Source organism: Ascaphus truei, chromosome 1 (assembly GCF_040206685.1).
Source record: "Ascaphus truei isolate aAscTru1 chromosome 1, aAscTru1.hap1, whole genome shotgun sequence".
In the NCBI taxonomy this organism is placed as follows: Eukaryota; Metazoa; Chordata; class Amphibia; order Anura; family Ascaphidae; genus Ascaphus; species Ascaphus truei.
This window is the reverse complement of record NC_134483.1, coordinates 42,518,129-42,531,608: the sequence shown is the minus strand read 5'-3', so window position 1 is coordinate 42,531,608 and position 13,480 is coordinate 42,518,129. Positions and strand designations below refer to the sequence as shown.

At 42.6% G+C, this 13,480-nt stretch overlaps 1 protein-coding gene across 1 annotated transcript in view; it reads left to right on the top strand.

Annotated features, from left to right (window-relative positions):
- WDR7 (WD repeat domain 7) overlaps positions 1 to 13,274 on the top strand; it is a 389,063-nt gene extending 375,789 nt beyond the window's left edge. Inside the window, exon 17 of the mRNA XM_075586908.1 lies at positions 9,029 to 13,274. Coding sequence (XP_075443023.1) covers positions 9,029 to 9,232 — 204 coding nt within the window. The 3' untranslated portion in view covers positions 9,233 to 13,274. The remainder of the gene's footprint in view (positions 1 to 9,028) is intronic.
- The last annotated feature ends 206 nt before the right edge of the window (positions 13,275 to 13,480 follow it).

Below are 13,480 nucleotides of genomic sequence, written 5' to 3'. Positions count from 1 at the left end.
GCATAGTCATTTCAAATATAAGAAACTGCTTTTTTTACCTCTCTCAGACAGTTTTAAAGTGCTACTGTTTTAACGATGCTTAACAACATTGTGAGCACTGCCTTTTACTGACTAAGCACGAAAGATCGCTGTGGGCAGTGGTTAGCCAGAGAGCTGATTCTTCAGGACCCTACTTCTTGGGTGTACGCAAGCCCATTGCGTATTTCCCTTATTCCCTTGTGTATCAGTCCAAATCTGAATAGATGACTTGCATGAGATTGCAACATCTTTTCTGGAAGAACTACACATTTTTTCTGGGGAACATGTTAACGTAGTACTGCCAGTTTTGATACTACTTTTCCATAAGTGGGCAAACTGCTAACTCTTTAAAGCTATTGTCAGTCTGACAATGAGATACCTTCTGCTTAATTGAATTGTACAGTATGTACTGCTCTCTGAAATCCATCTCAGCGCCCTCGCCCTAACTACCCATATGAACACAAACCAATTGGATGTATGCTGGTGACCAAGTGCAGCCAAAAGTAGGGTGACCAGATTTTGAAAATGAAAAACCGGGACACATTTTTATATATGGGTGAGACAGGGAGACAGGGAGGGAGGCAGGGTGAGGGAGGGAGGGAGGGTGAGACAGGGAGGGAGGGAGGGTGAGACAGGGAGGGAGAGAGGGAGACAGGGTGGGAGGGAAGGAGGGAGACAGGGTGGGAGGGAAGGATGGAGACAGGGTGGGAGGGAAGGAGGGAGACAGGGTGGGAGGGAAGGAGGGAGACAGGGTGGGAGGAAAGGAGGGAGACAGGGTGGGAGGGAAGGAGGGAGACAGGGTGGGAGGGAAGGAGGGAGACAGGGTGGGAGGGAAGGAGGGAGACAGGGTGGGAGGGAAGGAGGGAGACAGGGTGGGGGAGAGAGAGGGAGGGAGAGAGACACACACACTGACACACACACTGATACACACACACACACTGATGCACACACACCCCCACTGATACACACACACTGATACTGATACACACACACACTGATACTGATACACACACACACACTGATACTGATACACACACACACACTGATGCACACACCCCCCCACTGATACACACACACTGATACTGATACACACACACACTGATACTGATACACACACACACACACTGATACTGATACACACACACACACACTGATACTGATACACACACACACACACTGATACTGATACACCCCCCCCCACTGATACACACACCCCCCCACTGATACACACACCCCCACACTGATACACACACCCCCACACTGATACACACACACACACACACCCCCACTGATACACACACACCCCCACTGATACACACACACTCCCACTGATGAACACACACACCCCCACTGATACACACACCCCCCCACTGATACACACACACACCCCCACTGATACACACACACACCCCCACTGATACACACACACACCCCCACTGATACACACACACACACACCCACTGATACACACACAAACACTGATACACACACTGATACACACACACACACCCACTGATACACACACACACACACACACACACACACACAGATAAACACACTGATACACACACACCCACTGATACACACACACCCCCACTGATACACACACACACCCCCACTGATACACACACACACCCCCACTGATACACACACACCCCCACTGATACACCCCCCCCCCACTGATACACACACACACCCCCACTGATACACACACACCCCCACTGATACACCCACCCACACACCCACACACACACACTGATACACACACACACACTGATACACACACACACACTGATACACACACACCCACTGATACACACACACCCACTGATACACACACACCCACTGATACACACACACACACTGATACACACACACACACTGATACACACACACACACACACACACACACACACTGATACACACACACACACACACACACTGATACACACACACACACACACACACACACACACACACACACTGATACACACCCACTGATACACACACACCCACTGATACACACACACAACACACCCCCACTGATACACACACCCACTGATACACACACACCCACTGATACACACACAGATACACATACACACTGATACACATACACACACACACACACACACTGATACACATACACACACACACACACACACACACACACACTGATACACACACAACACACCCCCACTGATACACACACACACTGATACACATACACACTGATACACATACACACACCCACTGATACACACACACAGATACACACACACATACACACACACACTGATACACATACACACTGATACACATACACACACATACACACACTGATACACATACACACACACACTGATACACATACACATACACACACACACACACACACACACTGATACACACACAGATACACCCCGCCTCCCCCTGCACCGCCCGCCAGCCCCTGCACCGCCCGCGACCGCGCAGCAACCACTGCCCGCCCCCGAGCCCATCTCCCACACCAAGGGGACGGGGGGAAGTGAGCGCCGGGGGGCAAAACTGTGAGCGCCGATGGGCAATGGTGGGAGCGCCGGGGGGGCAATAGTGGGAGCGCCGGGGGGTCAACGGTGGGAGCGCCGGGGGGTCAACGGTGGGAGCGCCGGGGGGTCAACGGTGGGAGCGCCGGGGGGTCAACGGTGGGAGCGCCGGGGGGTCAACGGTGGGAGCGCCGGGGGGTCAACGGTGGGAGCGCCGGGGGGGCAACGGTGGGAGTGCCGGGGGGGGGCAACGGTGGGAGTGCCGGGGGGGGGCAATGCTGGGAGCGCCGGGGGGGCAATGCTGGGAGCGCCGGGGGGGGCAATGCTGGGAGCGCCGGGGGGGGCAATGCTGGGAGCGCCAGGAGGGGCAATGCTGGGAGCGCCGGGGGGGGGGCAAAGGTACAAGGTGGTACAAAGGCAGGCGCACCCCCGCTACCACCTCCTATTACCCCCCCCTGGCTGGGACCCGGGACAGAAGAGGGACACTCACGCGCACAGAGGAAGCCGGGAAGACACGTGTGCTCTGCACAAAGCGGAAGTCCCGCCCCCGGCTTCCTCTGACCTGCCTGCAACCAATCCCCTGCGGGCCGGCCGGCATTCTAAGTCCCGCCCCCGGCATCATCATTCATGCAATCCCCTGCTGGCCGGCCGGCATTCTAAGTCCCGCCCCCGGCATTCTCCTTCATTCAGTCCCCCCGGCAGCATTCACACATACACATAGAAAATACTTACCCGCCGCCGCCGCCGCATTCTCCTCACCGCCGCTGCATCGCAATACCGGGACCAGGGACAAAAACCGGGACAGACTTAAACCGGTACAGGCCTCAAAAAACCGGGACTGTACCGGTAAAACCGGTACGAATGGTCACCCTTGCCAAAAGGATTGCCATTTTGACAGCTGTTGATCTTGCCCCGTTGAGTACCGAGCATTGGAATGCCATCAACGTTTGTGCGCAGTGTTACATTCATAGCCACAATACGTAGGTAATGTTAGGAACTGTTGTAAATCTAAGTATGATAATTGTAATAAATAAGCTATCTTGGTTGTTACGTAATTTAATTATGTGAAAATAATACTTGTCCCTGAGTGAAAAACATCTTTGTAGTATCTCCTCTAACGCGCGCTGGCTGCTGTTTCCTGGGACTGCGGTTCCAATTTAGCCAGTAAAGTGTACCTGCCTGCAGTACATCATAATAAACATATTTAGCTAATTGTTGCAAGTCAGGGATTTTATGTTTATTGATTCAAAGGTTTCTGGTCTCTAGTTTCAATGTAGTATAATGACTTGAATGCACTCGCATTTTTAGAGCCGAGTAATTAAAGCTTAAAGCAAGTGTTTATCACCTCTATATATAACGTAATGTGATTAAGAACACTGTATAAATGTTTTTTTTCATTGGTATTTGTGTCTTAACTGACTTCTTCTGGATTTACAGTTCCTTGCAATAGGTGGAGGCCACATTGCAGGGCCTATTTTACAGGAAAGGGGTTAATTTCATTGGAATCTATGAATAAGAGCATATACCTCTTATTGCAAAAACAAGTGACTCCTGCTTTATTGGCCAAGAAAACCGCGAGCTCTGTCTGCCCTTAGTGCCTGGAGGCATCTCCAGCACATCCTCTTGTAGTGCCATTCCTTCAAGAATATCTAAATACACAAAGTGAAAGACTATGGGTGATAAAGTATGCAAATATTCATGTAGAAAGATACACAACTATAGCGATGTACCCCAAAAAATTAAATACATATAAGATATAAATGTTTACAAATAACGTGTAACAATGCAAATATAAAATCAAATATAATAATTCAATATGTGCAATAAGTGTTGTGTCCTCTTAATTACGAAGTCCTGCAGCCACGTGGTCCCTAGGGTTATCCAAATCCTATCACGAATGTCTCTGCAAAAGAATGTCCTCTTCGGCGCTGGTCTTCACTCCGTGCTCAGTGCAGATGTATAGGAAAAAATATAAAAAAACAGTGTATAATAACATAGTGCAACCTCCGTGAATGAACAATTGGAACCAGATGTGGATTCCCAACAGTAGATCACTTGTAGATAAAGATGTTATAAAATGATCCCATTAATCATTTGTGCTGGAATTAGGTGAGCTTACTTAGTGCAGTAGGTATCAATCAAATATTTAACCCCTTTACTTATAGCACCTAGTGCACACCAGCACACCAACAGTGCCTGATAATAAGATATAACTTACAAAAGGGTACTACTTGATGATAGGCAAAGGTCTGCAGATCACTGTGATATCCTCAACAATATTTCCTAGAAAAGGGGAAAAAGACAACATAGAACAGGTCCACTAAGAAACTAAAATGTTATAAAACGGACATCTGGAATGCCACTTACATAGTACTTCATCCTTTATGAACCTTCCAACAGATTAAGTTTGGTTGAGGGCCCTTGGAGTCGCCGTCTGTTCAGTCCGTTGACACCGCTCTCGCCGGTGTCTGCAATGGAGCTTGAACTCGGTGTCCACACAGGAGTTGCTTCCTGGATCTCCCTATGTCCGCCTCTCGTGGTGACGTCACGCGTTCCGTTGCGCAATGACACGACCCTCCGATGGGCTATCAGGGACAGGTGCTTCTCCACTCGTTGGAATCCACAGGCAGTCAGTCCTCAGATTTGCCTTGCAAGACTCCCTCAGGCAATCCAAGCCAAATGTGGGAAGCAGGATAAATGGTAGTAGCTAATTGTGGATTCCAACTCTTATGTTGGGTATCCACATCTGGTTCCAATTGTTCATTCACGGAGGTGTTAATGTTTATAGTTTATTGCACTATATGTTATTATACACTATTTTTTATATTTTTTCCTATACATCAGCACGGAGTGAAGACCAGCGCCAACAAGGATTTTTTTTGGCAAATGCAGGTATTCATAACTAAACATTTAAAACCTAAATCTGAAAGGACCCTTAATCACTATTGATATTATTATTGGGCCAACCTCTCTCTCATTGATTTAAAGAAAAAGAAAGAAACGGTCACTGTTAGACCCAAACATATACCCATGGTAGTGTTGCATTCAGCAAGTCCTCTCCCAACTGCTCCTACAGTATACCCACTCCACAAATCACTTACTGTACACTAAAAGTCTTATTCTATACCTATTGAATTGGCTGTTTCGGCTGCAAATCCCCATAAACTTCCAAGAAGATTTTCGACCAGAAAACTCTCGTACTGCCACTTCGGTGAATATAGAATAATTTCCTAAGTATACATGCATTGGGGCACTATTCAGTCTCATAATAATTTGGTAATGTTATAATCTGCTCTGGTTAAAGGTACAGTACATGATGGCTGAGTGTTATCACTTGGACAGTTTTCACTCTGTACTACAGAAAACAAAGTGCACACCTGTTGTGGTGTAATCAGGTGCACTATTCACGCGCATCCATTAACGCCATAAGAGATGCCTTTTTATTTAAGGGTTAAAAATAAAAATGTGAAATCGTATTAAATGCAACTTTGTGTTAACCCCTGGAGTGTCGGAGAACCCTGCAAACATTGTCGGGCCAATGGCCCAGTAGGTGTAAATGACTCTTTGATTTGTAAGGGCTTGGCATCCTATCCATTTGTTATAAAGTATGCCCTCTTGCACTGGCTATGTTTTTCCATCCATGTTCTATTCAGGGCTATTATTAATGTAGGAAAATCAGTAACATTAGTCATCTTAAAAGGGTTATTACTCAAGATGATTTAAATTGTGAAAATGTCAGTGGCGCTTGCGTGCTCTCTGCTAGAGATGCAATGATTTACACCCTCTGACACCATTCTGCTGCTGAATAGGTCCAGAAAAAGTAATGGCTTATATTCAACGCTGATCAGAATTCCGAACATAATATTAGCAATAACACCTTTTAAACGGCCTAAGATTTGCCAATTTTCATGTTCTGTACATGCAGTACATGAATATAGCAGGACTAAAATCCGCCTCCTGCAATCCTAAAGCTGCCCTCCACAAGATAAAGATATTTTACAAGGACATTAAGCCACTGACAAAGAGTGAATTCACTGTAGTTGTATAAATTGATCTTATTGACTTTTAAAGGGAATTCTATCTAAAGATATTCAAACAGTGACTCATTAGGTATTAAACCTTTTTATACCGGGATTGTTTAACCTGTCAAGTGTGGGAACAGATTTTCACCACCACATCTTTGCAGAATGTTTTTTCTCCTTTTCTTCAATTAATGTTAATGTACTTCCTTGCAGTTTCTGTTCATAGCTTGTGATAATATGGTACTGGACAAAATAAAAGCAACATTTAGGGAACAGATTATCATGGAGGTACTATATTTCCCAGAATAGTAATGTGAATCCATGAGTTTCTAGCAGAGAGCTTTAGCATGACTATAACTGCACACATTCACTGTCTGCTGTCATTGTAGTTCTATTAAAAGTGCAGAGTATTTTAAAATAAATGGAAAAAAAGTTGTACTGTTCCAGGGAGCTGATTCTCTGTATCGGGTAATTAAAGGGTTGCCAGGTATCCAGTATTGAACCGGACTCTCCTCTATTTGGACACACTGTCCAGTAAAAAATGAGGTAATACTGGACATGTATGTGTCCGGTATTGGCTCTCTGGACATTGTGACCTGATCGGCTTGGGGTGGCCGCAGGCTTTCTCTAAGCAGGGCTGTTGCTAAAGTGGCTGCGCAGCTTCCTTCATCCTGATTGGCTGCTGCTGGTGGGTAATGCAACCAATCAGGAGATGGTGTTAGGAGCCTTGGGGTGGGGCCAAGGAGAAGAGGAAACAGCATAGAATGGTGAGCTCTGCGTGTTTCGGGCGTGTCACACCTTTCACCATTGTGTCCAGTATTTTTGGAGAAGCCACCTGGCAATCCCAGGTAATTAGAGCCCCACATCGGAATGGCCATCATTGCTCCTGGCCTGCTTTGCAAGGAGCTACACGGGTACAGACTCATCACTTGCCAGCTGAATGACAGGAGCCACCAGGGTTGCGTATTAGAATTCATAGCAGTTTAGTTGAATGCTTAACCTCTAAAAGAGAATACAATAACAGTATTTGTAATATATTTACATATATTGTAAATATGATGGGAAAAATACTTCCCCAAACTCCTACGACCGGAGAAAAAGGCATTGCACATCAGGTGATAAGTGAAAATCGAAAAACTGTATTGAAAGCATACAAAAAGAATCCAACGTTTTTTGGCTAACTAAAGGCCCCTTCACACCCCTGATGAAGGGGCCTTTAGTTAGCCAAAAAACGTTGGATTCTTTTTGTATGCTTTCAATAAAGTACATTTTTTTTATCTTTCACTTATCTCCTGATGTACTGTCTCCCCTTCTCCGGTCCTTGGAGTTTGATGAAGTATTTTTCTGTTGGTGTTTTATGATACTTGGAAGAAGTGTAGAGGTACCGGAGAACAGCCAGAGTCCAAAGGAATGGAAAAAAAATGAAAAATACCAGGTCAACTCCAAATAGAGATACATTTATTGTGTTAGCTCACAATGGATAAGGGGAAAACAAGGTGTGACACCTTGATAAAGTGCTTGCGCACGAAACGCATTGGAGCGTTTTTTCACCTTATCCATTGTGAGCTAACACACTAAATGTATCTCTATTTGGAGTTGACCTGGTATTTTTCATTTTTTCCATTCCTTGGACTCTGGCTGTGCTCCTGTACCTCTACACTTCTTCATGACTACTTATCAACGGACTGCAAGCCCTGGAGTGACTGGATTACACTAGCAGGATGTGGGCAGGTAATGGGCTATAGCCCTGTATCACATTACCTTGTGCTGATTACTCATAGCATTATCCCTTATGGAGGAAAGTATTGTGGCCAATTATTGTGGTTGTCAAGTGGACACCATTAGGTCCTTATCTCTCCTGGGCTATATATTATATGGACTGCCTTATTTGAGATATCTACACAGCAATTCGGACACTTATGGTTCTAATATTATTTGAATGGAGTATGTGTGTTATTTCTGAGCACCATCTTCCAATCAAACACACTTTTATGATATGTGCACTCACCTTTATATACTTAATATTGCTTTAGGTGTGTTTCCTCCTCCCTTTTTTTGTAAATATGATATATTTATATTACATTTACATATGTAGAGATTGGTTATAAGCATAATGACAACATGTATTGCTTTGATGTTTACAAATAATACATCTTTTTATTGTAAAGCATTGACTGGATACAGAGTTTTGCAAGCACAATGAGTCTGTCCCATAGAGCTTACAATCTAATTTTGGTGTCCAGGGCACATTGGGATTGAATGACTTGTCCAAGGGTCACAAGGAACGAGCACTGAGATTTTAAACCATGTTCACCCGCAATAAAGGCAGTGACACTATTGTTCTCCATCTCTGGTGTATAGTAAAAGTTAACTTTAACAGAAAATACATTCATTTTACATCGTTTATTATTGTTTCGAGAAAACTATTTAAAATGTGTTTGTTTTTTTTTCTTTATCTGTCAGATGAACACATCACTGCTGGGAAGTATTGGGGTGCTAAACTCTGCACCCCAGCTGCGATGTATTAAAACATACCAAGTGCCGCCAGTCCAGCCGGCCTCTCCAGGCTCCCTCAATGCCCTGAAACTGGCACGACTCATCTGGACTTCCAATCGCAATGTTATCCTAATGGCTCATGATGGCAAAGAGCATCGATTCATGGTTTAAGCACAGAATATCCCATTATTCACATATTGCTAATTTTGTGTTTCCAGTATCTCTCTAGCATGATTTCTGCCCTCATCTTTCATATCAGTCATAGGAAAATACCTCACTCACTATGTTGGTGCTGCATGATTATCCAGTGAATCCTGCTTATACCAGCTGTGAAACCAGAGAATGCCATGGTATATTTCTATTATATGGTTACTCTCCTATTCTTGTTCCTGTGTCAAAAGCAGCAAGTTCCGTACCGGTCTGAAAACGGTAATAAAACTGGAGATATCTAACAGTTATGCTCCAGCTTTGCATAGGGACAACAAAATCTCCAAATATCAATGAGGATATCCTATTATTTAAATGCAAAAATATAAATATGATCATCCAAGCAAACTTGCATACAATGTTGAATATGACATAGCTACTGTACGTACACTGAAGTGTTTTTTTTTCTGTTTTTGTAGATTTTACTGATTGCTTAAAAATGTTTACATTAAGTATCATTGAAATACTTTCCTTAATGAATGATTACCTGGTTGAGGTATCTTTTCAAGTAGGTATAAGTACATATATTTAACCAAGAATTGTTAAGAATTACATGGCTTGCCCATTCATTCCTGAAATGACATGTATTTTCTTTTTCTGTGTAATTGTGTTGTATGTGTATATTTAGAAGTCACTTGACATTTTGTGCAGCTACAGCAAGACCGTAAAATCAACACTATTCAAAATCATCATTAAAAACTCCTGATTTGATTCTCAAACTGTATATAATGTGTACATAATATATAGTTCCTAAAAAGTCTTAAATACTGCCTTTTGCGTTAAATATTCTTTCTACAGCAAGACCACCCAGCACAGAAGGGGACTTTGTTTGGCAACACTGCCTTCATTGTATACTGACACCAAATATCGTTTTACACATGCATCTCCCCAATTTTTGCAGTATTGATTCTTCAAAAAAAAAAAGCACCAACAAGCCCTTGTCCGTTGTCCTGTTTCCTGCTGCAGGAGCAGCTTCTGCACAAATGTCTATTGAATTTATCATGCATTAGAGGTCAAATGGAATCAGTAGAATGAGGAGCTGGAATGACGTATGCAGATAAGGTGGTATGAAAGGGGAGCTTCTACATGTTAGAAACATTAGGTTTATATTTACTGCCTTAAGACCCCTTTCTGGCACTGCAATACCTTACAGCAGTGTTTTTTCCAAACCTTTCCTCAGAACCCGCGGCCACACCAGGTTTCTGAGACAATCACTTTACATTCTACTAGTATGTAACAAAAGTGCATTCACTTGGATGCAAGTGCATTGGTTATTTCCAAAACGTGGTGTAGCCATTGGTCACGAAGAGTGGTTTGGAAAACATTGCCTTACAGCCTATTGACTTGTCTGTTAGGTGTCGTCAGTGGCAGGAAACTGCTTTGTAAATATAGCCCATAGTGTAGATTCTATACACTTAACATGTGTATACATATGTTCTGATATACACGTCATGGTTCACTATGCTGCTTTTGTTACAAGCAGCAACTGGCTGGCAAAATGTAAATCTTACTAGATGTGCAGCAATACAATAGTTTCTTTTTATCGTAATTTTTTTTTAAAAAAACGAAGTGGATGGTTATGAAAAAACCTGGCAAACAAAAAAAATGTTGTCTATTGATTCTATTAAAAGAGCCTGCAGTATTTATTTGCTGAAAACATGTTCTCATCCAATAGGCTGCCTCTCTTGCAATTTTATGAAAGGTGGATTTATGCAATGCACAGTAATACTTTGGGTATATAAAAGTAACATGGGGTTAAAATAATATAATCGTGCAACTTCCTAAGTAATTGAGTTTATTACCATGTATTCCACACGGTGAGGCCCTTTGTTTGTCCTAAAGCAATAGTATTGTCAGAGCCGTACACTTATGCAAGGTGAGAGACACTGCTGTCTAGTGACGCCACTCTAAACATTGGCTCACAATATAGTCCACCGATTACACTGGAATAATGTCACGTTGACAAGTTTAGAATACTACAACCCAAGTCCCAGTCTCACAAACACTTGTTGATGGTATTATACCCTTGTAATGAAGACTTTCCCACTAACCCCATCAAAATGTCCTGTTGGTTAAGATGAGAAGTGCAACTTCCAGTAGTTGAACGTAAATTAAACTCTAAGAATTGTCTTTCCTGTTACTCATGTATTTTTTAATTCAAGTGTGTCAACTTTATGTATGAGATGCACAGTAAGTCACTACTCCCAATTCCTTGTATGTTTACACATCTCTGCATGTGTTGTTGGTTTCGTTAACCCCTTCTATACTGGAATAGTCAGTCTAGTTCCTTGAGGAGCAAATCGACTTCATTCCTGTCCAGCAGCAAAAGGAGTTTAAAAAGGGCAACAGTTACTAAACGGTGCTAAGCTGTTGTGAGGCACCTTACGACTGATGCATGTGAATGTGAATGGGAAATCAGGTTAGACCCTTTTAGAAATCATTTTAATTCTGGTACATATGTGCTTTACTTGTTACTATTGTCTCCTATCCATTCCATCTAGAAATAATAGAATATAATGGTTCTGCCATAAACAATAAACAATAGGTGGAAACAATAAGTGGGGCCAATGGCAAAGTAAGTGAGGAGTTAGAAAACCATTGCAAAATAATTGCTCAGCTGATTTAATTTGTAGAAGAATAGGATCAGCAGTTAATTGTGTGGGAGGTGTGTATGTATGTGTATATACATATACATACACACACACACACACACACACACACACACACACACACACACACACACACACACACACACAAGGGTCTCTGGAGCTGAACTGTGTTGTCAGCTCTGGGGGCCCCCTGCTTCCCAAGATGCTTACCTCCATGGTGGTGTCGGTAGCAGCTTCTGTTGGACTAGTTGGGGTTATCAAAATGGCAGCTTAAATGACCCACAGTTCAATAGGAAGCTGTGACATCATCCCTTGTGTCTCCCTGTTGGCCCATCTGATGCGGGAGCGTTAAACAGCAGAGAGATACCAGCACTCTATACTGAGGTAAGTATCTCAGGAAGCAGGGGGTCTCCGGAGCTGATATCAACGTGGTTCAAGCCTATATTTCAGCGTTCGGAAGTCACAATAAAGGACTAAATCCTGGTGTGCTTGCATAGTACCGCCAACTCTAGAATGAGCCATCTAATGTAAACATCACAGTGATGGTCAGAAGTGTATCCTTGAAATATTAGATGCATAATAAAATGCTATTTTAATTAAACACTTGGAAACCTCAAACTGTGTGAAGGGTGTGTTTCACTGCTACTGATACCGCTGGTCATTTTAATATTCAAGTGAGAAGATAATTAGTAGTGTACATGTATAAAAACAAACCCTGGATCTTGCACGTTATGAAGCTTGTGATTATCTTCAGAGCTTCTGCAAGATCGCAATATATACTGGAGGCCCTTATAGGACCAAACGGGATTAGTTGAATTGTATTTTTGGTCAATTCTGTATAGAGGTTTGCAAGTTACCTACAGTCCCTTTTTGTATTTACCATCATTCCGCCACATAAACAGTTCCCCATAAAGTACACATATGAAAAGAATATATATAAGAAAATAGCATGCTGGACACCATTAACATTGCATGGCATTATGTTAGTCGTTATTATCCTAAACAGGGTTAAAAGCTTAAAATATGTACTTAGTATTTTCATGTTGATTAAAAAAAACTATTTTTCAGTGACTTTCTCACCCAAACTTCACTGTAGCTTAAAGCTTTCAGTGCTGCAGTTATATTTGTATTGTCATCACAGTGTAAGATTTCAGTGTTTTATTGATTTAGTACTGTTTTTTTGTCTTGTAAGTGTAGAGACTTGAGTGGCTTTAATGTTGGCAGTTAATATGCTAAATATGATACGAATACCTTTATGAAAATGTACGGTTGAAGTCGATGTGTGTTGTAAATGATTAAAATATCTCATATGGGAAAATATGACAATTCCATCAAATAGATCTGTAAAATCTCTGTGTACATATGTGTGAAATAAAAAGTATATAAACATTTCTGAATATGCATCTTCTAACTCTATTATATTTTTACGACTATTCTAATGACCTTATATATTCACATATCTTTTAGCACAGTATATATGGAAACAGAATATAGACTGGATGTTTTCACAGAGGACTCTAGGGGGAGATTCACTAAGTGCCGATGCAAGGTATCATAGCGCAGTCCAATCGGGCTTTAACTGCCATTCAAGTTCTGGATTAGA